The 27,721-nt window shown below is 43.1% G+C and overlaps 1 protein-coding gene across 1 annotated transcript in view; it reads right to left on the reverse strand.

Annotated features, from left to right (window-relative positions):
- The window catches only part of LOC138784114 (fibrocystin-L-like), a 93,508-nt gene that overhangs the window by 3,593 nt on the left and 62,194 nt on the right, over positions 1-27,721 (reverse strand). Inside the window, exons 52-76 of the mRNA XM_069959630.1 lie at positions 26,927-27,083; positions 25,281-25,369; positions 23,662-23,816; positions 23,433-23,562; positions 23,220-23,338; positions 22,443-22,572; positions 21,227-21,397; positions 20,908-21,011; positions 20,514-20,640; positions 20,312-20,433; positions 19,149-19,239; positions 16,955-17,103; positions 16,627-16,749; positions 11,107-11,218; positions 9,325-9,441; positions 9,046-9,211; positions 7,939-8,171; positions 7,028-7,195; positions 6,762-6,919; positions 6,158-6,287; positions 5,369-5,722; positions 3,911-4,062; positions 3,617-3,766; positions 2,417-2,573; positions 224-506 (exon numbers count right to left, since the gene is read on the reverse strand). Of these exons, the coding sequence (XP_069815731.1) occupies positions 238-506; positions 2,417-2,573; positions 3,617-3,766; positions 3,911-4,062; positions 5,369-5,722; positions 6,158-6,287; positions 6,762-6,919; positions 7,028-7,195; positions 7,939-8,171; positions 9,046-9,211; positions 9,325-9,441; positions 11,107-11,218; positions 16,627-16,749; positions 16,955-17,103; positions 19,149-19,239; positions 20,312-20,433; positions 20,514-20,640; positions 20,908-21,011; positions 21,227-21,397; positions 22,443-22,572; positions 23,220-23,338; positions 23,433-23,562; positions 23,662-23,816; positions 25,281-25,369; positions 26,927-27,083 (3,833 nt within the window). The 3' untranslated portion in view covers positions 224-237. The remainder of the gene's footprint in view (positions 1-223; positions 507-2,416; positions 2,574-3,616; positions 3,767-3,910; positions 4,063-5,368; positions 5,723-6,157; positions 6,288-6,761; positions 6,920-7,027; positions 7,196-7,938; positions 8,172-9,045; positions 9,212-9,324; positions 9,442-11,106; positions 11,219-16,626; positions 16,750-16,954; positions 17,104-19,148; positions 19,240-20,311; positions 20,434-20,513; positions 20,641-20,907; positions 21,012-21,226; positions 21,398-22,442; positions 22,573-23,219; positions 23,339-23,432; positions 23,563-23,661; positions 23,817-25,280; positions 25,370-26,926; positions 27,084-27,721) is intronic.

Raw genomic sequence — 27,721 nt, forward strand, 5'->3', positions numbered from 1 at the left:
GAATACACGCCGCCTTGTACTGTTAAAGCAGCTAGCTACCAAATGGTCACTTCTCCTTCTGGGAGTTTTCAGGCTTAAATCCCCAATCATGTTCTAAGGCTTCTCAATGGGACAGAAACATTGGCTTGAAGGGTAAGTTACCGCTAAAAGATGGTACCAAAGAGCTGCTTTACATAACCTTCATGGCTGTTTACAAAAACAAAACATGAACAATATATCTCACCTGTGTATTATTCTTTATGTCTCCAATAATAGATTCAAGGTAAATAATGTGACAGCCAAAGTTAACAATGCCTGGAATGGACTGAATATGGCGACAGCAGCATCTGGAATTTGGTTACCCGAATTTTTAGTTGTGCTTCGAGTGGTGCTGGACGTGGTATTGCTGGACGTAGTGGTGGGGGCAGTGGTGGGGGCAGTGGTGGTGTCTGTTGCAGCTCTGGCATCAAATGATCTGGTCTGTACATTGACATTATTTAGCACAAATTCAAGCTTGTATCCAGTTCCTGCAATAAACATGAGAAAATAAATAATGTCCTTTTTTTCTGTCAAATTCTTCTATCATTATCCCTGTCCTGCAAATCCAGTTTGTAAAGCTGTTTTCATCATCCTCACTGATCCTCGGCCTTACTACTTTAGGTACCAATGCCACGGCACCTGTCCCTACTGCCAAACAGCACCAAAACATAGTGGGGAGGATTTATCCAGAGGTGAAAGGAGTTAGAAAAAACACCTGTGTCCTGTCTGTTCTTGTGTCCTGTATCTATATTGGAGTCAGGCAGGTTGAATAATTTGAGTGGATTGATCTTGGGTTTTAGTTGGGGGCCTGGTATGAGGTCTGATTTATTTAGGCTGTGTAGTCTGGCTCAGATTTATTAAGGATGTCATGCAGCGGCAGCAAGAGGGTGAGTGCCAGTAGATTGTCCGGGCAGCCCATAGAAGATAGTGGCGGTCTGCTGCCATTGCTCCTATTCCACGGAGCGACAGCAGAAGATCGCTGCTAGGTAAGCAATGATCAGCCGATATCGTTCATGTCGGCTGATCGTTGCCTTCTATTACACGGGACGATTATTGTCCGTAAAGGCCGAATACGGCCAATAATCGCCTTGAGGTCTAATTCACGTAGGAGGTCTGGTGTGAGGTCTCATTTTCCTTAGGGGTTTAGTCTGAGGTCTAATTTATAAAGGAGGTCTGGTATAAGGTCTGATTCGCTTAAGTTGTTACTTTTGAGGTCTGATTTATTAAAGTGTACCTGTCAGGAAATATGGACCTGGCGCAGCATGCAATCGTAACGTTTAAGTATGCACGCAATCCACATTTTCATACAATTGGGGTCATGTGTATTACTGACCCAGCGTTGAACTGAAGTTCCAAAGGCAAATGAAATGCGAGCCGCGACAGGTCAAGGCTGACTTACAGGAACACTTTAAGAAGGTTTAGCCTGGGGTTTGATTTTTAGAGGGTCTAGCCTAAAGATTCATTTATTTTTGGGGTCTGAATTAATTTAAGGGACTGGTATGGTGTTTGATGCCTCAACTGGCCCGTAGGAAACATTTTCTACTTATTTGCCAGCATGCACTGCAGTACAGAAAAAGAAAGAGCCTAACAATGACCAACTTGCACCATTGCTACCACCACCAGCTATCAAGTTGGACAGACAGGGACTGGGAATCTATTAAATATTAGGGCAGCTTCACCAGATCACTAAGGGACCCCCTGTCACAGGTAAAAAAATCTGGGTGTGCACCTAATGACAGACTTCCATCTTCTGACATGCCTTAAAGGGGTTGTTCACAATGAAAAAGAGGTTGCACTTTTTTTTTCTTAAGAGTAGGTTTATGTTGTCCTACCTAAGGGTAGCATGAATTAGAAACAGAGAAGCTGAACAGAATGATGTATCACTTAAATTGTTCTGTGTAGCTGATTTGGAGATATCCTTCTGAATAACAAGGACAATAAGTAGTCCTCTTCATTATGTGCATGAGCTCAGTAGCCCTGGGTATTCATGAGTAGCAGAAAACTCCACCCACCAGCTGCTGATTGGCAGTTATCTATTTATGCTGTGTATAGGCAGTTAACTGTCAATCAGCAGCTGGAGGGCGGAGGGGAGGCGTGCAGCAAGAATCCTATTCTCCTGCATATAAGGAGAACGGCTGAGCAGAATAATGTACAGTAAGTAATGCACTGATCTGTTCACCATTTCTGTCACTAGTTTATGCTGCCCTTATTAAAGGCAGCATAAATCTAGTGCGAGATTACCATTGAAATTCCCTGACTATTTAAAAGACTTTTTCTGCATACATCCATGGGATTTACACTCCAGAGGGTAAAGGGTTACACTTCACTGTTTATTATAGATATAGTAGCAGCCCATACAAAAAAATAAAAATAAAAAATAAAAGGATTGAAACTCTACCTGGCAGCATGAGTACAAGGTCGGTGTAGTTAGCCCAACAGCTGTTGAATGGGATGGTCACAGTTCCATTCAATCCATTGCTGACAATGGTGCCATTTGAGTATTTCAGGGTCGCTGTCAGTGTCATGGCACTTGCACTTACGGAGACGCAGTTCCCCTAGAAATTGACAGAGTGACAGAATACATGAGCAAGAAATAAAACATGTCATGCACATTGGAAAAACAAGGCTTCTTCCAGAAACAGCACCACTTTTGTTCATGGGCATTGTGTGTAGTATTGCTTCTGAGCCAGGATGGAGGATATGCTCTTCAGAGTCATTAGCACTCTTGGTCGGTGTAAAGTAGATCTCCAGTAAAGGCTCTTAATGTAATTTGCCTTAGATGGTATTCTGTACTCTTCTGACTGATTGTCTACAGCTATGCAGGCCTATTATTGGAAATTAGATCGCCTAACATACTGGGGAGTCCAATAATAACATTGTATTGGGGTACTTCGCACAATGCAGTTCCCTAATAAATCATACTAGATCCATAAATCCTTAAAATGGTTCTGACAGGGCATTTATTGGGTACTGGATGTATATGTCCGTTTATTCCCGTGTTTTGAGACTCACAACTGAGGCTCCACGGACTCCTTTTTTGCATATTTACATTTTTACTGTCCAGAATCCTGCTCCACACTGATGAGGGGCAAATACCCCAAAACAGCTGTCTGTGGATGGATGCCTTCCTTGGTTAACTCTTGTAATGTAACCGAGTTAGACTTTGATGCAAAAGGGGCCACCCTGGTGTTTCCCTATTTATGTTCCAATACTTACAACCAAGTGGGACTTAAAGGACTACCTATCAGGGTGGTGTGGTTCTCTCCCCATCTGGAGGCACCCCTTGGCTACAGGCTAGTGATATCTGGCTATTCTCGTATTTTGAGACTCGCAACCGAGACTCCACAGACTCTTTTTTTGCATATTAAAATTTTTTAGGGGGCATCAATAGAGACTCTTGATTGGGTACTTCATTGGAATTTTTTCACTGATCTCCCTGAGCTCAGTGATTGCTGTGTTTTGTTGGTCGATATGCTCATTTGTGTAGATTCAACTTTGGTTTGGACAGGGCAGTCATAGGATATCAAGGTGTTAGCAGGGCTTTCGAGACATCTTTCACAATCTATAATGTAGGGTAAGATATAGTCACAGTACTTACGTTGGAATCTACAGCCATTACAGATGGCTGCTGGTAAAGGAATTGTCCGGCAAGCCCAGCCACAGGTTCTTGAACAACTTTGAGTGCAGATACAGTAGCCAAATAACTTCCAGTAGATGCCTGGGTTCTGTTAACATCAGAAGCTGCCACCTGAAAGACATCACATCAGATATGTTATTGTGTTGTATAGTGGGGGGTTGTGTCTGCTTACAGCAATGTCCTAATACATAGTTAATACATTATAATGCCGTAATGGAATGTTCTGATAACAGAATAGGAGCAGGGAGTAAGTACCTGACTCCAGGCAGGATCACTAGGAGATGGGACTGGTTGAGAAACAGACATTGATGAGACAGTGACGTTCAACTGAGAGCTGAGACTTCCATTAATAGCGGCCGATGCCAGGGTTTGGCTCATGCTCTGAAAATCTGTATATGTCAGTCCAGCTAAAGAAAAAGACCAGAAAATTGTTACTGGAAAATCACAATACACTAAGATAAAGTACAGGAACCAAAAAAAAAAAATTAAATACAACATGAGAAGAGCCTGGTTGGTTCTCTAGCCCTCTTGATCTCTTGCAGCTATTGGACATTGACTATCTACTTTCGACAAGCCCTTTAATTCCTAGGTGTAGTGTTCCTTTAAAAGATTATGGTAATCCAGAACTTGCTGTAGATCTAAAAAACCTGTGGGTATTGTTAACACATGCAATGCATTCAGAAAGTCGTCACTTTTTCACATTGTGTAAGGGGGCATTCACACCTGGACACCTGGGAAAGCTGACTTTACACACATCTTCAAAAAGTTCAATGAGTTTCACGGGGTGGGGAACGAATCCATGACATTCCTTTCCCGTCCACAACATCTGCAAATTTGCGGACAGGAAAGGAATGTCATGGATTCGTACCCCAACTCTTTGAACTTTTTGGAGATAGTGTGTAAAGTCAGCTCTCCCAGGTGCCCAGAAGAATGGGTCTGGCTCGTAGTTACCATGCAGGAGCAGCACTGCCAGAGAGGGAACCATCAGCTCCCTCCCTGTCAGTCATTCTTGTGGCCGCAGCGGTCACAAGAGGCTGCTCTGTCCTGTCTCTGGTTTCGGTGCTTGAGTGACGTCACTGGATCGCTGACGCCAGGGGAAAGCGGCTTTTTGTGACTACTGCAGTGCAGCCACAAGAGGGGAAGAAAAGAGAAGACACTCGGAACCAGGTGAGTATAAGTGGTTTTTTTTAATGTTATATGCTATATGGGAGGGGGAGCACAGGGGGGCTATATAACTGGGGGAGCACACAGCAGGAGTGCTATATACTACTAGGGGAGCACAGGGGGACTATATTCTACTGTGAGAGCGCACAGGGGGGGCTATATACTACTGGGGGAGCACTCAGGGGGACTATATACTACTGGGGGAGCGCACTGGGGGGCTATAAACTACTGAGGGAGCACAAAGGGGGACTGTATACTACTGGGAAGAGCACAGGGGGACTATATACTACAGGGAGAGCACACAGGGGGGCTATATACTACTGGGTACTGAGTATCCCTGTTGTACTGTATCTGACTTAGCTTTGTATTTGTATATATTTTTCTTGCTTTTAACACTTAAGTAAACTGTATTCACTTTTATTATTGTGTGTGGACATATTTATTCTTGCATTTTAGAATCCACTTATAAAACATGCATATTCTAAGCATATGGCACAATAAGAAGGTTTTGGGTTGTCTTATCGACAGCAGTAAAAGTCTCCTACTTACTTGTTGCATTAGAAGAAGTAGAGTTGATTTGTTGTGTTGGTGGATCGGCAATTTCCACTGATACAGATAGTCCTCCTGCAGCTCTCTTTCGGCGTCTGGAACCTTCCCTAATTATCTTTGTAATACGAATTTTGTTTGCTGGGATCTTCAAGAAAATCGCAAGGTTCTTGACAAGATTATCACCATAAAACTGATCCTCGGTCATTGCCGGCATATTAAACGAGATAACAATGAGAGGAGATGTGCGTATATCGATTGAGGTGGATCCTCTGACCAGGACGTACAGCATGTTATAGTCCTTGTCAAAGTAGTTTTCGCCTAAAACTGATGAGTTGAGCTGAGGCATGTATTGTCCTATCAGAAGAAATGACAAGATTTACAATATCAGCAAACTAATGTACAGTACAGTTCTGAAATAGGTAACATGTCTGTATGTCATCGACAGAAGCAGGGTTGATTTCTGAGTGAGGAGAAGAAACTAATGGAAATAGCGAGGAATGTCTCACATTTGTCTCTTTATTCATCTCAAATTTGTCTAATATTTAGCTACAATGAACATTCTACAGACAGAGAGAACTATCACTTAACCAACTTGTGACATGTCCAAAATTTTGACATGCCGCCACCCTATTAAAAAAAAATTGTGTGTACGCCGGATTAGTATATATGGTGAGTCCTGGCGCTTGCAGTTTGCTGCAGCAATTTTCTATTTTTGATTGATTAGATATCAATAAAAAAAATTTCAGTGATTCCTATACAGATGTGGTGAAGAAATGAGCGAGAGCTTACCCTGATAAGTAGGTTCCTGCAAGGTATAATCTGATCCCTTCCACTGTACATTTGTAGGACTCACATAGAGATTATTAACATAGACATCCAGTCGCTGAGGGTTTGAGTAATAGATTCCCAAGAGAACAGACTACAATAAAAGAAATGTAATTAAGTCAATGGTAAATTGCTGGAATGAAGTAGAAAAAAGAGCAATGGATATTCCCATTACATGACTTTAGGTAGAGCTCCAGGTATACATAGTATTGATATGTGCATGTACTCTGTATGGAAGAACTTGGAGCAAACAAGGGTACAAGACAACATTGATTTGTAATATGGTGCATGGACACAAATGCCCTATTATAACCCATGGATGTGAAAGAAAGTGGTCATGTGATTGGGGTCCCCTCCAACAGCCACTTATAGCATACCCCATTCTTCTAGCCATCCATCTATCTAGCCATACTACAATATCCTGTAAGGTCGCTACATAGAAAACATAGTAGAGCTTATCTACAAGAGACAAACCCTTTAAAGAAAATAGTGAAATGTGATGTAGTATTAACCCCCCCCCCCCCCCCCCCTTTCTGAGAGCAGTGATGATGATCTGGTTGGTTCTTACTTTTGTGTTGTTTGTGTTGAGCAGTTTCAGTCGCAGTTTCTGGGGGCTCGTGCTGGTAAAGAAAACCTGATATGTCTTGTTTGTAGCCACTACAGCGTGAAACAATGAGACCCTCTTCTGACAGGTGTATCCAGCACACCAGCCATGGTCTTGGGGCCCTAGGAATAAATGATAGAAAAGTACAATAAAGCTATCAGAATGAATACGAGGAGTATCTCTGTGTATATAAATAAGCATATTAATCATAATAATAAAATCCCACATACCATTGATGAGGTCCACAAATCCATCGGCCAGCACAGCTACAGGCGAGAGGCGTCTTGTCTCAGTGTCAGGATCCAGACTCTCAATAACCAGCATCTCATAGTTCAGGCCGCTGCACTTGTAGCTTTCCCAGGTCGGCATGTATACACATGTATTATCCCTGATAACCCCTGAGAGAAGTAAAGACACAATACTGAGGGGAAGTACAATATTATGTACAACAAGGAGTGGGTAGGTATATAGCTGGATCAAGCAGGACTGTCTATAAAATCGTGCTCTAGGTGGACTTAATCCAGCATACAAGAAACCAAAAAATAGAACATTCCAGCACTTAAGCTGCTAAATTATTGGTCTAAAATGGACTGAAGAGGCCATGGTGATCACGCGAGCCCTGCGGCCTTGTTTTTGGCTGAGATCGCGTTCACAAATGGCTATTTTATTGCATTTTTTGCAAAATCACAACTTTAAAGTGACTCTGTACCCACAATCTGCCCTCCCCAAACCACTGAAGGTACCTTCAGATAGCTGCTTCTAATCCAAGATCTGTCCTGGGGTCTGTTTGGCAGGTGATACCGTTATTTTCCAAGGGAGGGCAGATTGCGGGTACATTTGCTGCATATTCGCTAGAAAATTGCTGCAGAAACTCATCACAAATGCAACAAAAAGGCCATGTTTGAACCCTGCCTAACACAGCTCAGTACAAGTGACAGCACCTGTATCTGGTGCTTAGGCTTGACCCTTGCTATAAATTGTCTGCTAACTTCCCATAAGGTCGCAGCTTATTTAATCAACTAAGAGGTGCCAGGATCAGTGGCGACCAGTAACTGCAGTTGTTGTTTAGGTGACAACCTGGTCATATATTTTAAATGATTTTAAAAACTATGTACGGTTTCTAGAGTCTTAGGATCTTTACCTTTGTATGGTGCCACCTGTGACACAGGGATACGACTTCCATTCAGGGCAGTCAGCATTACTTTAGGAATCCTGTAGTCTCCCAGACCGTATCTTCTGTCTCCTTCCCACTGATATTCTGATTGTGGAACTACAGACCCAATGTATCCAAGGAAAGAACCATCCAGGTCTTTCAATAGAGACTTCCTTTTAGCATCACATGTCATATCTACACAGTCAGATGGGTTGGCTTTGCTGTAGTAACAAGACAAAAAACAATCGTTAAAAACAAAATATAAGACAGAGCTCCATAGCGTAATTCAGACAGGGCTGAAGTGGTGAAAGAAAGTGGTGAAGTGTCTTAGACACTTGATAAAGAGACCGGACCGGTCTGGAAACGCGTTGTGTCGTTGGCATAATTCTTTTAATAAATGATATGATATTTTATATCACTATTACCCCTTGGACCTGCGCCTGCATGGAGGAGGATACTGAAAAACCAATCATGTCACATCTCCGCTACATAGATGGACCTATATTACTGTTAGACACTTCACATACCTCACATCCACCCGACTTCCTATCTGGGTGAGCGGCATTTGCATCATGTAGTCAGACCATGTGTTTTCTATGGGACTCTTACAGAGAGACAACTGCACTGGGGCATAGAATTGGCTCAAAGGACATAAAATTGGGATGGATGGAGAAACTAACCCCATACACTTTAGCCCATGGTGGCACCATAAGCAGGGTGTTGATTCTGATCTTTACTCTGGGTTCCCCTCAAAACTGGACATTTGTACTCGCAAACAAAGGAAATCTTTACTGCTATACTACAGACTGCTCTTCCATGATACAGAGACTTGTTTAGGTATCAAGAAGCTATATGATAACTGAACGCAGAGAAGGAGACAAGGAAAGATAATAGGGCTTACTTATCATCTTAGAACTCAACAAAGATTCTCTCCAGCTCCGGTTGAGTTTTTTGTAGACTCTGGATCCAGGGGGAAACCTCTCACATGCTTCAAAACTTGGCATAGTCCAGAAGGCATCCAAGTTGGTTGAATAATAGAGAGTGCTGCCCTCTCCGTTCAATTCTACAATTTATCACCTCAATATGGCTACTTACCCTACATCTGGGCGATGGATAAAGACTTTCTGATTCTCTGAACTGTCCAACATGGTTATTCTGGAGACTTGCACTGGGTGCTGCAAATCTTCACTTTCTGGGTTGGTCATGAACATTACATTGGATTGTCCAGAACACACAGATTTGTAGCCCACAAATGTTGTATCTTAAGATGAAACAATAATTCCAACATTTTATTGCAGCAATATAAATAATCTACACTAACAGGCAAATAGAAGGTGACTATAATATATAAAAAAAATAATGATAATAATTTACCATCCACGGTCATGAGGCCAGTGATCGCATTATAACTCATTGTTCCTGCATTTGGGTGTGAAGTTGCCCCGTTTTGACCAGAGGCAAAGGTAGGCCAGCAAATACCACTTCTACCACCTGTATAAGAAAAAAGGGGTATAATTCTTTACTGTGACTGGACGCATGTAGTAAATTGTGTCTATCCACATGTGATAGAGAGCTCAGAGAGTACTTAAAGGGGTTATCCAGGGCTACAAAAACATGGCCACTTTTCCCCCTCTCTTGTCTCCAGTTCAGGTGTAGTTTGCAATTAAGCTCCATTTACTTCAATGGAACTGAGTTTGAAACCCCACCCAATCTGGAGACAACAGTAGGGGGAAAGTGGCCAAGTTTTTGGAGCACTGGATAACCCTTTTAACCTTAGTTTTCACATATACTGCTGTAAACCTTATGTTCACACAACGTAAGTAAATTGCAACGGCAACAACGGCTGTGATTAATATTTTACCTACATTGTTCTGCAGCTGAGGTAATCCCGCCCGAAGTGTATACACATAGTATACACTTCAGCCGGGATTGCTAACAGTGCAGCAAAAAAACTGACATGCCATTTTTCATTGAATAGCAGCCACAGAGAACCTGTCAGTGCACACAATAAAGCGCGTGGCTCCGGCCGCATGCTCCATTGTGCGCAGCAGGGAATTCGGATGCGCACACTGATGCACCCGCATCTGAATTCATTCGTGGTGAAGATCATCTGGCTGGTACTGCAGTACCGGCCGGGATGATCTTCTTTAACACCGGACGTTCTGTGACCCGGCTGTTGTCTTACGCCATGTGAACATGGCCTTAAAGTGCATATGACAAAGAGTTTGCAAAAATGAAACTGTCCAAAGCAGCAGAGGTTTTCTATGGGGATTAACTGCTGCTCTGGACAGTTCCTGACACGGACAGAGGGCGCACCAGAGAGCACTGAGGGAGATTTATCAAACATGGTGTAAAGTGAAACTGGCTCAGTTGCCCCTAGCGACCAATCAGATGCCAATATTCATTTTCCAAAGAGTCTGTGAGGAATGAAAGGTGGAATCTGATTGGTTGCTAGGGGCAACTGAGCCAGTTTCACTGAACAGCATGTTATATAAATCTATCCCTTAGTTTTTAGGCAACACTTTTTCGGATCATTAAAGCGACTCTGTACCCACAATCTGTCCCCCCAAAACCAATTGTACCTTCAGATAGCTGCTTTTAATCCAAGACCTGTCCTGGGCTCCAGTTATTGTGCTAAAAAAACAACTTTTAAACTGGCAGCTTCGTGCCCTACGGGAGTGGCCTAGATTGTGTGTGTATGCATTAGGCTGGCACGGGGTTGCAAGTTTAAAAGATGTTTTTTAGGACAATAACTGCATCACCTGCCAAACGGACCCCAGGACAGATCTTGGATTAAAAGCAGCTATCCGAAGGTACAAGTGGTTTGGGGGGGACAGATAGTGGGTACAGAGTCGCTTTAAAGTGGTTCAAGATAATCGAAATCAAGCTGTGATACCAACATAATTCAAAACTGCCAGACAAGGGTGCCGCGCATGAGATTGCCACTATGGAAGAACGCGCCTCTTTGTCACTTCTTTGAGTGGAGGGGCGTGGCAGCAGAGGAGCGGGCGCTCTCCTATAGACAGGCAATGACACACTGAGACAGGAATTCCGCCTGATTTGCTCAGTGTGAACATACCCTTACACTGAATGGGTTGTGAAAATTTTACTGTATTTTCATTGGAAACGTTCTTGAATTTTCTGTTCAGGGATTACCTGTCAGAGGTCTGGAACTGCGGTGCATAGATGTAAGCATCACATTGGGATCAGTGTCTGTCAGGACATCACTGCAATCAAAGCCTGGACTGGATCCCACCAGCACCGATTTCTAGATTAAAAAAAAAAGTTAATTATTGAATAATTGTTTCTAGTGTAAATGACTCATGAAACTAACATAAATGTGTAATGTACACAGTATATATAGGGTAGTGGGCAGGGGCGTAACTAGAAATGGCAAACATTTGACCCCCCTCCCGGGTTCTATAAGTAATGACAGATCAGGGGGCCCAGAGTATTGCAGGAGTGGGCCACAGAGCCTCATAGCAGCAGCTATGGCTGCTACAGTGGTAGTTATGCCCCTGGTAGTTGGTACCATTCACAAATATGTATGTAAGCTACATATATGTGCTATAGTAATAATTACAAGACTGGGATTTTCCTGGATACGTTTAAGACTATGTTCCCACTCCAGGAACCTATTGGGCAAAAGTGGCCGACTTATTATATAGATGGCTAATAATGATCATGATCTTTATTAGCGGGTGTCTATATAATGAGGCGGCTGCTTTTCCGTGCTAGGTTCCACAATTGGGAACAAAGCCTAAAAAATGTTAAAAATAAGAAAAAAAAAACATTAAGGCCACATAATACAAAAGTAGTGTGGTTATTTCTCGAGACTCTGTTGCTATCATCTTTGCTTTTATTTTTGGAGTATATACTTTCTGTACATACTGTACACTGATTGATATATTAGGGGTGTACACCTTTAAAACTCTACGTTTATTCAATTTTCTAAAAACACAAAAGAACCCCACATAACAGAAAACAAGTACCGTGTTTTCCAGGGCTCCCTAGGACTGCATCCAACTTCTTCAGCCACCGCTAGTCAAATGCCACACACTCGTTTTTGGACTAACCTAAGTGGGCTCGACGTTCACTGAACTCTAGTTCCCATGCTTCATCAGTGTACAGTAAAGACAATCAACCAATATCTGTGTCTTCACCACAGACAAAAAATTCTCCACCCTCACGGTGAGTTAAATCAATATATTAGGGGTGTACACCTTTAAAACTCTACTTTTATTCAATTTTCTAAAAACACAAAAGAACCCCACATAACAGAAAACAAGTACAGTACAATCAGTATTTACACCAGTCCACAATTCAGCTCAACCTACACACTCCCAGCCGGGATGTATGAAAATAAAACCGGTTGTATCTCACCAGTCTGTCGTCCCGTAGTCTCGCTGGTATTTCTTCAGTAGACAGTGCCAATAGCAGGTTGTGACCAAAGCTAAAGATGAATTTCTCATTAGTGAAGGAGAGATGGAATTTTTACTGCCAAGGTTCCCTCGCCTAGCCACTTTCTACTCACTCCCTAAGGTGCATAAGGGTACTAATCCCTTGAAAGGGAGACCTATTGTGTCGGGGGTAGACTCACTGTCACAAAATGTGGGGATCTACATAGACAAAATATTGAAACCTTTTGTTATGAGTCTTCCATCTTATACCCGGGACACTACAGACCTGCTGAGGAGGATCGAGGGATTGAGCCTGGACGAGGGCACATATCTTGGCAGTATTGATCTCGAGGCTCTCTACTCCTCGATACCTCACTCGGCAGGTTTGGCTGCAGTGCAATTCTTCTTGCAGACAAGAGGTTGTCAGTTCAGGGGCCATAACCAATTGGTACTTGACTTGTTGAGTTTTACGTTGACCCGAAATTATTTTGTATTCGACCATAAAATCTTCCACCAGCTCAGAGGGACTGCTATGGGGAGCCCTTGTGCCCCCACGTACGCAAATCTCCTTCTGGGCTGGTGGGAGGAGTCGATGGTATTCGGGGACACCCTCCAGGAATACACCACAAGTGTGCAGCTGTGGGCCCGCTTCATTGATGATATATAATTATCATATGGAGCGGGCCAAAACGTCATTTTCTGGACTTTGTGAAAGCCCTGAATGTAAACGAGATTGGACTACACTTCACATGTGAGAGTCCAAACTACCATTTTTGGACATCCTGATTGAAAAAAACGGGAGGGGCGGCCTGGACACAACTGTGTACAGAAAACCCACCTCCACCAATGCCCTCCTGTCGTGGAGCAGTCACCATCCCAGAGCCCTGAAGGCGGGTATACCGAAGGGCCATTATTTGAGGATGAAGCGGAACTGCTCCACGACAGAGGAATTTAAAAAACAAGCTGATGATCTCAGAGAGAGATTCACCAGAAGAGGCTACCCGGATAACATTTTACGGAAAGCCTATCAGGATGTAAAGGGTCTCGATAGGACACAGCTCTTGATACCAAAAGATAAGCAAGAAGATGCGAAAATAACCAGAATCATTGCGACGTTTGATGGTGCATCGAGTCAGGTTAAAAAAATCATAGCCAAACATTGGGATGTGCTGTTAATGGATCCCGACTTGCAAGACACCTTAGGCCCTTACCCGCAGATCACCTACAGAAAGGGGAGAAGCCTACGAGATAGACTAGTGAAAAGTCACTTTGAAGCCCCAAGACCACCAAATACTTGGCTTGATAGACAAATAGCAGGGTGCTTCCGATGCAGTGGCTGTATAGCGTGCGCCCATATTGATAAATGTAAAAATTTTAACAGTAATGTCACCGGTCGTAATTATGAGATCAGAGACTTCATTAATTGCAGGTCAAAGGGCGTAGTATACAAGGCCACATGCATTTGCGGCATGGAGTATGTGGGGAAGACAGTAAGAGAGTTCAGACGGAGGGTGGGTGAGCATTTGAGAGATGTGGCGAATGGAGCAGACAAACCAGTGGCGAGACACATCAACGCCACTCATGGAGGAGATGTGACAGGTCTCAAGTTTGTAGGGATGCAGCTGGTCCGTCCCCATTGTAGGGGCGGTGACTGGGATAGAGTTATCCTGCAAAAGGAGACCCAGTGGATTTTTAGGCTACAGACTGTTGCCCCGAAAGGGTTAAATGAGAAACTGAGTTATACCTGCTTCCTCTAAAATAAGGTTGAGGCAGGAATCACAATCCTCCGTTTTCCCACCTGACCCTCCGTATATTTAATATTAATCTGATTTTATCACTATGCGAACTCCTCTTTCCCACTATAATAGGATGCTGTAATATAGGTGTCTATCTGCATAGTGAATTACTTGTTGGCTATCGGGTGGATACACATGATTTAGAAGAAGATGGAGAGAGGAAAGAAAAGGAGGAGAAGAAAAGAAAGGGTTATAGATTGCCATAAAAGAGAATAGAAAGAAATATATAAACGATAATGCCTGTACATTTCTGTTTAAGTTGCTTGGATATGTAGGGGTTAAAATATACACTCTGTTGAAATGAGGCACATCACATGGAGGGAGCAGGAGGTGTTGAGAGAGATTTCGTTTGTCCAAATAAGCTAGGTAACGGCCGTTTTAAGTGGTTAAACAAACCAGGGACATCGTCTGTATTGTTGTTGACTGTATCCATGGTTACCTTGTAGCGCTCCGTAATGACGCGAACGGCCGCCGGAAGTGACGTCACGGCGGGACCGGAAGTGGGGCTAGCGTCCGGAAGTGGGGCAAGCATGTTCAGGGATACGGAGGTATATAGGAGGATCCCTACAGTGAGAATGCAGGTACCGAGGTCTGTAGATGCCACTGCACCAGACACTTTAGCTGATTATTTGCACAGAAAGGCCGAGACTCTGAGGGGCATTAGTTTGCAACTGCACTTTACTGAACTAGTGTCAGATCATTAGATACTTTTTATCTGAATAGCTGGTAGAAGCATTTGCACTTTATGTAAATAGCCACAGAGTATTAAAACACTTTAGGTGAGGCCAGGCAATGTAGGCAATAAGACAGTTTAGCACCACTGTGCAAGTCTAGAGGTACTTTTGCCAGATTATTTAATTGCTTTAAAGTTTTGTAATCTTTATGTATTGTTGATTTAAATTTACATTAGTGTTTGATACCCGATTTTGTGTTTTCCCCTGATGAATTTGGTTACCCAGAGGAAACGTGACACGTTGGGAGTGAATACAGGGTATAACAGGGACTGAACAAAGGGTTAGATCGGGGCAGGGGTCGCCCTTTTTAGGGCGAGTGCCCCGACAGTTCCCTGTGCGAGAAGGGGTAGTGACCAACACGCTTACACAACAAGGGCGTATTAGGGTTAAAATTAACTCCTGATTGGTCACAACCTGCTATTGGCACTGTCTACTGAAGAAATACCAGCGAGACTACGGGACGACAGACTGGTGAGATACAACCGGTTTTATTTTCATACATCCCGGCTGGGAGTGTGTAGGTTGAGCTGAATTGTGGACTGGTGTAAATACGGATTGTACTGTACTTGTTTTCTGTTATGTGGGGTTCTTTTGTGTTTTTAGAAAATTGAATAAAAGTAGAGTTTTAAAGGTGTACACCCCTAATATATTGATTTAACTCACCGTGAGGGTGGAGAATTTTTTGTCTGTGGTGAAGACATAGATATTGGTTGATTGTCTTTACTGTACACTGATGAAGCATGGGAACTAGAGTTCAGTGAACGTCGAGCCCACTCAGGTTAGTCCAAAAACGAGTGTGTAGCATTTGACTAGCGGTGGCTGAAGAAGTTGGATGCAGTCCTAGGGAGCCCTGGAAAACACGGATACAGCAATAGGCCATAGGCTGCATCCATGTGTTTCAGGCAGCCTTGGGGCTATATCCAACTTCTTCAGCCACCGATAATTAAATGATGCACACTTGGGTCGGGATGAACCTGAGTGGGCTCCAAGTGTGCTCAACTCTAAAAGGAACCCTATCACTAGATGTATGTCAAAAATTGGCTTCCATTCTGGAGGTATGTGACAGTATACTTTTATTTATTTATTTATTTATTTGCAGTACTAAAAAGTGGAGATGACCACGCAGCATATGTTTTATGCACATTTGGTGAAAAAGGCCCCAGGGCGTTCCCTGGGCTGCAAACGCTGAACAGTGCAATGCCCTGAGTGTTCTGATACCTAAGCTGAATTTTTCAGCAATTTCAGCAATTCGCTCTATATTAGCTCTTTTGGGATCAAAAAGGCAAGCTTAAAGGGGACTTGCCACCCCAGCTGCCGGGGTGAAGTTCCCCCCCCCAGTGGAGCCCCTTATTCTTATCCCCTCTCAAAGTCCCGGGCCCCGTCCCGCCGCCGAGAAAACCCCGTCAGAAGCCGTGTGCGCGCTCACCAGAGATGAGTCTGACGCCCATAGAGAATGACTGGAGCAGTAATTTTCTATAAGCGTCAGACTCATCTCTGGTGAGCATGTGCATGGCTTCCAACAGGGATTTCTGGCCGGCGGGCCAGGACTTCGAGGAAGGGCTAGGTATAAGCGGCTCCACCGGGGGGTCGGGCGGGCCTCGCCCTGGCAGCCAGGGTGACAGGTCCCCTTTAAGGAGTGTATGATTCACCAGTTTGGTAGGTACTAACTACTACATACCAGGAACTCCCCACAAAACCCACTATATTTTTCACAACAGAAGTCAATGTTCACATTTGTATACTTACCGAGATCTGGACTGTTTTGTTAGATGTCTCGTGGCTGAGAGATGGTGGTGTGTATATTATAGTAAGTATACCCATTCCATTATCTGCTAGAAACACATCAGAGATCTGCACTGAGGATACAATCTGTAAGGACAAAGACACAAGAGACTTAAGAATCACTGACACCTTCTAAAATGTTAGAGTAATACAAAATATCAGACAAATGTAGACTGGGTGTATCAGAGAGAGCGTAAACCCCTTAAAAATACTTCCCATTGATAGCACATTCTGACTGTGACATAAGATGTCCATAAGGGCACACCTGGGCACTGATATCCTCATACATTACCTGGACATAGATGCCGTAATCCCAGCACTTCCACAGTTTGAACCCTCTTATACGTGTACAGTCATCAAGCCCATCCTGGTTCATAAAGATGCCATATAACCCGCCATAAGCTTCATTGTTAAACCATTGCTGACTCGGATTATTGTTATCTGAAAGATAATAGTCCTGCATGTTATACAGGTTATCATAGGCTGGTGCTGTTTTACCACAGCACTGGCTCTAATACTATGAACATATCCTTGACCATGTGTCGCCAGGCAGAGGTATAACCGAAGTAACAAAACATACAACATTTCTAATAATAAACATTATGGGGCACATGAGCAAATTCTTCAAATATGTTAAAGGGGTTGTCCAGCGTTTAAAACATAGCCACTTTCTTCCAGAGACAACACGATTCTTGTCTCCAGTTCAGGTGTGATTTGCAATTAAAGGGGTTGTCCAGAGAAAATTATTTTCTTTAAAATCAACTGGTTTCAGAAAGTTCAGGTCAGGTCAGCCTCTGTATGTCCTGCAGGAAATGTTGTTTTCTTTCCAGTCTGACTCAGTGCTCTCTGCTGCCGCCTCTGTCCATGTGAGGAACTGTCCAGAGCGGGAAAGGTTTTCTATGTGGATTTGCTACTGCTCTGGACAGTTCCTGACATGGACAGAGGTGGCAGCAGAGAGCACTGTGTCAGACTGAAAAGAATACACCACTTCCTGCAGGACATACAGCAGCTACTGTAAGTATGGGAAGACTTGAGATTTTTAAATAGAAGTAAATTACAAATCTTTGTAACTTTCTGAAACTGATATTTGATATAAAGTTGATCTGAAGTTGATATGAAAGAAAAAGATTTTCGCTTTAAACTTTATAATAAATATTTGATAAATCTTCCCAAAAGTGCTCTTTTTCCTGCACTTACTACTGCATCAAGGCTTCACTTCCTGGATAACATGGTGATGTCACTTCCTGGATAACATGGTGATGTCACTTCCTGGATAACATGGTGATGTCACTTCCTGGATAAAATGATGATGTCATGACCCGACTCCCAGAGCTGTGCGGGCTGTGGCTGCTAGAGAGGATAATGGCAGGGGGACACTGAGGGACACAGGGCACTGGAGGGACACTGAGCATCCCCCTGCCATCATCCTCTCCAGCAGCCACAGCCCCCACAGCTTTGGGAGTCGGGGCGTGACATCACCATGTTATCCAGAAAGTGACATCACCATGTTATCCAGGAAGTGACATCACCATGTTATCCAGAAGGTGAAGCGTTGTTGCAGTAGTAAGTGCAGGGGAAAAAGCACTTTACAAGCATTTCCCATAATAAGTGTATATTGGGGAACTGTATAACTTTTGGATGGCAATACAATACTTTCACCGGACTTTTTCTTTAAAGGGGTTGTCCGGCGATAAAAAATTATTCACAGAATAACACACATTACAAAGTTATACAACTTTGTAATGTATGTTATGTCTGTGAATGGCCCCCTTCCCCGTGTTTCCCCCCACCCACGCTAGACCCGGAAGTGTGGTGCATTATACTCACCGCATCTCGTGTCGTCCACGGTCTCCGATCCTCAGCAGTGACGTCTTCTTCGGGAGGCCGGCGGATCTTCCCGAGTGCCGGCCACCCTCTGCAGCGTCATCCGAAGCTCAGCCGCGATTGGCTGAGCATAACTGTGCTCAGCCAATCGCGGCTGAGCGGCTGATGACGCGGCCACGTCATGTAATGTGACAGGTAATGTATAGCGCACCACACTTCCGGGTACACGGGTGGGGGTGGTGGGACACGGGGAAGGGGGCCATTCACAGACATAACATACATTACAAAGTTGTATAACTTTGTAATGTGTGTTATCCTGTGAATAATTTTTTATCGCCGGACAACCCCTTTAATGTCTATGAGAAACTAACTTGGTTGTTTTTGTTGTTTTTTTCCCAGGTTCCCAGTGGCTGATTCTGCATTAACTAATCTTTTATGACTAATTCAATAAAATTCAATAAAAAGTTGTGTTCCTGATTTTTTTTTTTGAACCCAACTCCGTTCTTTTTTTCTTTTCTTTTTTTTTTTTAACACTCTACAACTTTTATTTAAAAAAAAATTTAAATATGAATTTGGAAACAAGTATGACAGTATACGACTCATCGCAGTGATTTTGTTTCTACTGCACTGTATTATTTTATGATCTATAACTTATTACCTACTTTGGCAAGATTCTCCATTAATACGATATCCAGCTCTTTCAAAACCAGTAACAACGTTATCCTGCAGAACTATGTCAGTTCCTTCATTGATCTGGGAATAAAACAGCACAATTTGTACGTTGTAAGCTTTATATTCAAATCAGTCATAAGGGTGCGTGCACACTAAAGAAGAAGAGAATTTTTTGGGAGCATCAGAGGAACATATCAATGGATTTGATTGGTCGGAAGGAGTAGAAAATTCCGAGGAAATGAGTTCCCATAGTACTATATACTGGGACTACTTTTATTCAGCTCAGTAGAGGAAGACTAGGGAGGTAAGCTGTGGTGACCAGGCAGTTAGGGTCCTATTAGACAAACCGATTTTTATCTATTAACGATCGCAAACGAGATTGTTTATTACACAGAATGATAGTTGTTGGTTAGGGTGCGTTTACACAGACAGATTTATCTAATAGATTTTGAAAGCCAATGCCAGGAATGGATTTGAAAAGAGGATAGATCCCAGTCTTTCCTTTGTGACCTGATCCCTGTTTATAGTCTGTTCCTGGCTTTGGCATCAAAGATCTATCAGGTAAATCTGTCTGTGTAAACGCACCATTACTACAATAGTTTACTCTAACTGATCCCATCAAATGAAGGATCAATGTGAAATTACACTGAACGATTAGTGAACGAATGTGGAATTACATAGAACATTTAGCGAACAATTAACAACGATTTAGGTGTCAGCACCAAACGAAAGATGAACGATTTCTCATTGGTCGTTTAATCATTGCCTGTGTTTACACAAAACGATTATCGTTTAAAGTCGAAGTATAAAACGATAATTTGCAGTATAATCTTCCCATGTAATAGGGCCCTTACTAAGGGCCAGACTGCAATGCACTCCTTGGAATTACAGCTGATTTCTGGTCACAATCACACTGGGGCCCACACTTAAAAAGGGAAGAGACCAGAGGGCTGCAGAAATGTGAAAAAGTAGGCTAAAAAGTAAAAATTACACAGGAGATCCTCTGTTTTGCCATTGATAGTGTTAGAATAGTGCTATGTGTTATTCCAACGCTTTATTTATTTTTTTATTTTTTTATTTTTCAGTTTGTGGAATTTCAAAACACAGAATCATCAAGAAATACCACTTTAAGCCCAGCCAGTAACAAGCGAACCTCAATTCCTCCATGCCACAGCTCATTCTTTACTTCCAAGCGCCCTTGGTATGTACCAGGCCAAATGGACAGGGCAACCAGATTTCCCCTTATATTTACACGTTCTCCAGTCACTCGGATTCCTACAAAAAGGAAAACAGAATATAGCCAAGCCTATACAATCCCTTTATCTAATATGTACACCCCTATGCATTAGGTTTACCTTCTCCAACAGTGAAATAAATAACGTTGTCATCAATATTAAGTCCATTTGTGGAAAACACACCGATTGCTGGGGAGAATCCATAGTGGAAGGCGCATCCCCGAACATAGGATTCATTCGATGATACCTTTAAAAGACAAAAATTATATTTGTTATTAAGCTCTTCGGGTTCCTCCCCCCCCCCCCCCCCAATTCTTGTGGAAGATTCTTAGGCTATATATATGTATAACTATGAGTAAAGCAAAAAGTCCTCCCAATGTGAAATCTATGCTTTGTCCTTGAGTCACAATCGAAATGGAAACCAGATTAATAAATAATGCATTTGGTAATATATATTTCTTTCTAAATAAAAAAAATAACAAGAAGTAAAACAAAAAAGTTCACAGAAACATACCTCTCCAAGACCAAGGAAGGCCAGTGAGTACCGTGGATCTCCGGGATCTCTATAACCTTCCTGGCCAGAGTGATAAAATTCTACATTTTCAATCCTTGCTTTACCTTCAGAAACATAATAATATAGTAGTTAATAAGGGCTTCTCCACCATCCCATCCCTTCACATAAACCAGGTGGGAACTAATGACACAACTAATTCCATAGTCCATGGGTCAGTAGTGATTTTGGTATCAATTGTGATCCTTGGTATCTTTATAAGGTAGATCGAGAAACTATATTTTGTTACAAAAATCATTTGCACTGGTAACATCCACAATACCTCGATATTCAGCAGTGTCTGTAAATGTGCTGACGAGAACCCGGGCTCCAAATGATTCACTCTGCCATCCGGGGTAATCCTCACCAATGATCTTAATATTCCGAGTAAGTAACGCAACGTCAGCTGCCAGAGTGTAATTCAGGGTTGCGTTTGGTACTTGGTAGGTGTTGGCTGGAAGAGAAATTCAATTACAAATCTCAAATGATATAGATAAATACTATTAGGTTATTTCTAAAATATACTTTTTTAAATGTAAATACTGATATATACTTATTTATTCTACTTATAATGTTTATGTTATCTATATCTTATTTGTGTATTTAAATGTAACAGGTCCCCTTTAAATAGTTAAAGACAGCCTCTGTTTATATGTCTATTTATGTAATTCTTTAAAAAAAAAAAAAAAAAAAAATTCCCCCGCTGTAAACTATATTTTTCCTGAATGTCCCTGACTATCCTGATGGGTGGTTTCCAACCATTTGAATCCATAGGATCCATATGTATTAACAAGAGGGAGGCATGACTTAAAGTGTCACTGTCTTGCACTGACGGCCGTGGTTAATAAGAAAAAATATGTTACCTTGCTGTCTATGGGATCCTGGCCGGAGCGTATACACATAGTACACGCTCCGGCTGGGATCCCTAGCAGCGCCGCAAAGAACTGACATGTTAGTTTTCTGCTGCTGCTATTCATTGAATAGAGGTAGCAGAAAACCATGTCAGTGCACACAGTGTAGCGAGCGGCCCCAGCCGCTTGCTTCATAGTGTGCTGTGGGGAGTTCTGATGCGGGCGCGCAGGGATGCGCCCGCATCAGAACTCTGCGGGGCTAAAGATCATTCGGCCAGCACTGCAGTACCAGCCGGGATGATCTCTTCAGAGACCAGCCATTCCGTGACCCGTACGGGTCACAGAACGGCCGGTCTCTTACGTTGTGCTAACATAGCCCAATGCTGTATAGATCACTTTCCAGCATCTTCTAACTTATCATCACAGGCAGAACAGGAAGTCTGAGCTTAGTTTTAAACTTAGCAGCAAAATGGCAAAATTGGAGGATTGTTTTAAATGATAAATAGTAAAATGGAAAATGTTAAGAAAAAAAACAAACATTTAAAATGTTATCATAAAATCTTGATGTAAACAATAGAAACCAATACATCCTCTAAACCAGAAAATATCTATACAATATTAAGAAATACAGTCTATTTTGTCACTTACCAGAATGGTTGAAGGTGAGAGACTGATTTAAAGTGAGAGTCATCTGGTCGGCAGAAACTCCCATGATTTGCCTCGTTTCCTGCTGCCAGGCATTATAACTTGTAGTAGTGATCAGAACTTCTTCTCCAATCTTGTAAAGGAAACATGGTGATATTTAAGCATGAAGTATTTTTATTTGCAATGGGAAAAGCCCATAATAAAGTAGGATGATCCTACACTGAACCCAAGTTGATTGTAGATTTCAAATCAATTTATATCCTAATACTCTTAAAGAGGATGTACCACCCGGTACATCGTCTTTAACCTGAACCCACGGATCGATCGGCGCCGGCATGGGGAAGCCAGTACGTTTTTCGGACCGCCGCCCGGTTCCCGTGCACGGCGCCGTTTGATCCAGCGGTACTGGCCGGTGCTGAAGCACTGGAGGTCGGCCGGCCCGCCCCCAGTGAGAGGGAATACCCTCCCCTGTATGACGAGGCTCGCTTAGAATGAATGGAGCCGCGTCATACAGGGGAGAGAGTTCCCTCCCACTGGGGGCGGCCCGGCCGACCTCCAGTGCTTTAGCACCGGCCGGTACCGCTGGATCGAACAGCGCTGTGCACGGGAAAAATGGGAAAACTGGAAAAACGGACCGCAGCACCGGCTTCCCCGTGCCGGCGCCGATCGATCCGTGGGTTCAGGTTAAAGAGGATGTACCGGGTGGTACATCCTCTTTAAGTTCTTATACTTGGAAGTTGAGTAACATGACTTGAATGGCCTAAGAATGATCATACCCACCTGCCAATCTACTGGTTCGGAGACTGTGATGAGTTGGGACCCTGCTAATGCTGTTTTTGCCAGCTTTGTTCTGTATACAGACCGAGGAAGTCCATGTAAATCAAGCTCACCAAACACACCTGCACAAAAAAATAGAGGACATTTAGGTTTCTTATTCATGTATAATGTCCATGTTGCCTTCAATCATCCACAATGTTATATATCGGAATTTACCTAAAGCCTTTGAGCCTAGGTTTGGCCCATTTGGCAATGGTAACTCTGGGGTTGAATGACTTCCTCTCAGTACAATATGTAATTCTCCCTGGAATGGGTTGTCCTCTGTTCCTCCTATTAGTCTCCCACCCTGTTCACATCCAACAAACAAGGAAAGTAGAAAATATTAAGATTCGTAGATATTTTCAAACATTTTTGACATTTTTTTATCAAATCTTGTGATCCTCACCTGGATGAAGATGTATGTAGCAGTGAGTACAGTTGTTTTGAACGTAGGTGCAGATCGGGCAGTTGCATTGCCAGTGAGATTTCTCAGCTCCAAGGTCCCATAAATAGTGAGTTTATACAGGGACGGGATTTCTACATCAGCTATAACCCACTGGCCTAGAATTAAACAAGAAGATTAGTCATAAAGAAGTCAAAGTTTGTTTCTAACTAGAGATGAGTAAATACGGTGGCTGAAGAATTGGATTCAGCCCTAAAGCTGCCTGGAAAACATGGATACAGTCATAGGCCATAGGCGGTATCCATGTTTTCTAGGACTACCTAGGGCTGTGTCCAATGTCTGCAGCCACCGGTAATCAAATGCCGAACCCAAGCGTGCTCGAAATTCGCTCATATCTGTTCCTAGCCATTATCCACGTTACTCCAAACATCTCCAGATATCCTTTCTATACTACGGTCACCCTAAAGCCCTAGATGATCACTCAGTTTCAGTATCTATCTACAGTAGGGCTATGTTCACACTACGTAAAACTACGGCTGTAGTTCTCGCCGCAGAACTACAGCCGAAGTTTTGCGGAGTTGAACATAGCCTTATGTGCAATGGGATCCCGGCCGGAGCGTACACACATCGTATACGCTCCGGCCGGGATCCTATGCGGCGCCGGAAAAAAACTGACATGTCAGTTTTCTGCGGCCGGAATTCAGTGAATTACGGACACAAAAAGACCTGTCAGTTCACACAGTGAAGCAAGCGGCTCCGGCCTATGGGGAAGCTCTGAAGCGGCCACGCGCTGATGTGCCCGCATCAGAGCTCTGCGGCCGGATGGATCATCCAGCCGGTACTTAAGTACCGGCCGCGATGATCCGGGCACAGACCTGCCGTTCCGTGACCCGGCTGAGGTCACGGAACGGCCGGTCTGATATGACGTGTGAACATAGCCTAGTTCTGTATTTTTCAGCTAGGTTTCCCTAGATATGTACGGTCCATCGGAAACTGGTCAATGATTCCCCCTAAGTAGGGATGGTCCGAACCAAGTTCGGTTCGGGTTCTTACGAACCTGAACCCTTCCGTAGAGATACCCGCTGTCTGCCCGCTCCGTGGAGCAGGCGGATCCAGCGGGGGGACCGCCTGGAAAACTGGGATACAGCCTTAATTAGCCATAGGCTGTATCCCAGTTTTCCAGGCGTTCCTCCTGCTGGATCCGCCCTCTCCACGGAGCGGGCAGACAGCGGGGATCTGCTGCCGAGCGTTCGGGTTTATACGAACCCGAACCTCGGCAGGTTCGGACCATCCCTACCCCTAAGGCACAATCTCTTTGACTATGTTAATCCTACTCAAAGATGACTGACAATGCATTTAAAATATTGCTAGGAAAAATGATAACTAAATACTTTGTACGCCCTCGCGGGCAGCATCCTCTTCCCCCATGTACCAGTCTGCCTTTTACCTTCATGTAATGTGTTTTTGATCTTGTAATTTTTCTGTTTGTTACCCCCTATCACTTACTGGATTTTTTGCTTTTTTATGCAACTAAAAGCAAAAAATGAATATTTCCAGCCTTTTCATATGAGATGCAGAAACAATGAGTATGTGATTGGTGTTTGGAGGGGGCACATTCTTACCTGGTGGGATCACAACACTGGCTCCTTCTTTCGGGACAGTATTATTGTTTTCTGATGTTGACGCCCAGAAAGAAGGATCGGACCATAAACTGAAAAAATAAATAATATAAGTAAAATTATGAGTTTGGTCACGATGGTTATGCATATAGATTACACATCTTACTCTCTTGACAATGTTCTACTTGACCACTAAATCAAATATAGAAAGAGGTGGGCTCTTAACCACGTACTTTGGTCATTCCTTTATTTAAAGGGGACAGCAATGAGGACAATGTGGCTAGTTAATATATAGGAGCTTTCTACCATTGTTTCTTAGTGACGTGTCAAGAGTTTTATCGGTGAGGAGCTAGGTGCTAAGACCCCTCCATCTATTGATAAAATGAAGAAGCAGTTTCTGATTGGCTGAGTGTATGAATTCATAGAAAATCTATGAGACTGTCTGTAAATCTGTATCCCTTGTGCTTGGCTTTCTGAGAAGAGACAGGAAAAAATGAAGGAGTGCAAGCAAGGTCACAGCGAAGACAGAGGGTCTCAGAATAGCATCTAGTGATGTTTATATAGTCCACCATAAATATGCATTGTTTTGGCGAATGCAACCAGTCACCTTTGTCAAGCGGTTGCTACCACCGAAAAGTTGTATAATTATAATGGACTAGATAAATATCATTGGATGCTATTCTAAGACCCTCTGTCTTTGCTGTAAACTAGCTTGCACTGCTGTTTACAGGGTATGCTATCCCCATTGTCTCCTGCGGAGCTGAGGTGCCCTGTTCTGGCTCTTGTTGTTTGCCTATAAGGCCAAAATTAGGGGCAGAGTTGCAATCGTTGGGAGTAGGGATGGTCCGAACTTGCCGAGGTTCAGGTTCGTACGAACCCGGACTCTTGGCAATGACTCCCGCTGTCTTAAACCTCCGTGGAGAGGGTGGATACATTGGGAGGACCGCCTGGAAAACTGGGATACAGCCTATGGCTGTGGCTGTATCCCAGTTTTCCAGGCGATCCTCCCGCTGTATCCACCCTCTGCGCGGAGGTTTAAGACAGCGGGAATCATTGCCTAGAGTCCGGGTTCGTACGAACCCGAACCTCGGGAGGTTCGGACCATCCCTAGTTGGGAGTCTTGGCACCTGAAAACCCATAGATTAAAACCTTGTAAACATGATAAATATCTTCAATGAGACTCTGTCAGTAGGTTTATGCTGTCCTATCTAAGAGTAGCATAAATTAGTCACAGAGAAGCTGAACAGAATGATGTATGATTTACATTGTTCTGGGTAGCTGATCTGGAGATATCGTCCTGAAAAACATGAACAATAAGTAGTCCTCTCCATTATGTGTGTGTGCTCATTAGTCCTGGATATTCATGAGCACCAGAAAACTCCGCCCACCAGCTGCTGATTTGACGTTGTCTATTCATGCTGTGTATAGGCAGTCAACTGTAAATCAGCAGCTGGAGGAGAGATACGGCACAAATCCCATTTTCCTGCATATTAGGAGAACAGCTAAACAAAATGATTTTAGTAATACACTAATCTGTTCAGCATTTCTTTCACTAGTTTATGTTTCCTCATTTAAGACACCATAAACCAAGTGGCCTAGTGACAGATTCCCTTTAAATATAAATAATTTATCTAAAGACATTACGTTACCTTCTAGTATTGTTGGGTGGGGCTGAGGTTGGTGGAAGGGGTGCTATACAGTTCTTAAAAAAGCATTGGTAGACTTTAAAGTTTACATTGGTGTTTGACATGGTTGCATCCACCGCCCCAGCCACGGCACGTCTCCGAAGTCTGCGTTTTCCAGACACTAAGAGCAGAAAATTCTTATAAATAAAGGTAACTCTATAAATACAACTTGTTTCACCTTGGCTCTTCTTTTGATTTAATTCAGCCATGATAAATTCTAAAATTACACAGACTTGAAATATGGCCCCTATTAACCCTATAACCCTATACTATACTCAGTAATTCTGAGTTAAGAGGGGTTATTCTGGATTAGAAAAACAAAGATGTTTTCCACCAGAAATAACACCACTCTGGTCCTCAGTTTGTGTATGGTATTGTAGCCCAGTTCCATTGAAATGAATTGAGCCAAGTAACACTACATAACTCCTAATGGTGAGGATGGAGCTGTTTGTAAAAGAAAGTAGCTATGTTTTTTAATCCTAGATTACCACTTTAACTTCTTCCTGACTGATACATGGCATGGGTCAGGTAAGGGAGTAAGTTACTGAACTGAACTAAGTAAATTACCAAGTTAACCTCCTCCCGCTGCTGCACTTTAAATTAACGTCGCGGCAGCATCAGGCATATCGTTAATTTACGATCCAGGATGACTCAGGTGCAGGAGCTGTGCCATCAGCGGCGGGCCCTGGCTATAGCTGGGGACCCGCCGCAACTCTCAGCACTGGAGCCGCGCTCTGGTGCTAAGAGTTAACCCTATAG

Source organism: Dendropsophus ebraccatus, chromosome 2 (assembly GCF_027789765.1).
Source record: "Dendropsophus ebraccatus isolate aDenEbr1 chromosome 2, aDenEbr1.pat, whole genome shotgun sequence".
NCBI classification, from domain to species: domain Eukaryota; kingdom Metazoa; phylum Chordata; class Amphibia; order Anura; family Hylidae; genus Dendropsophus; species Dendropsophus ebraccatus.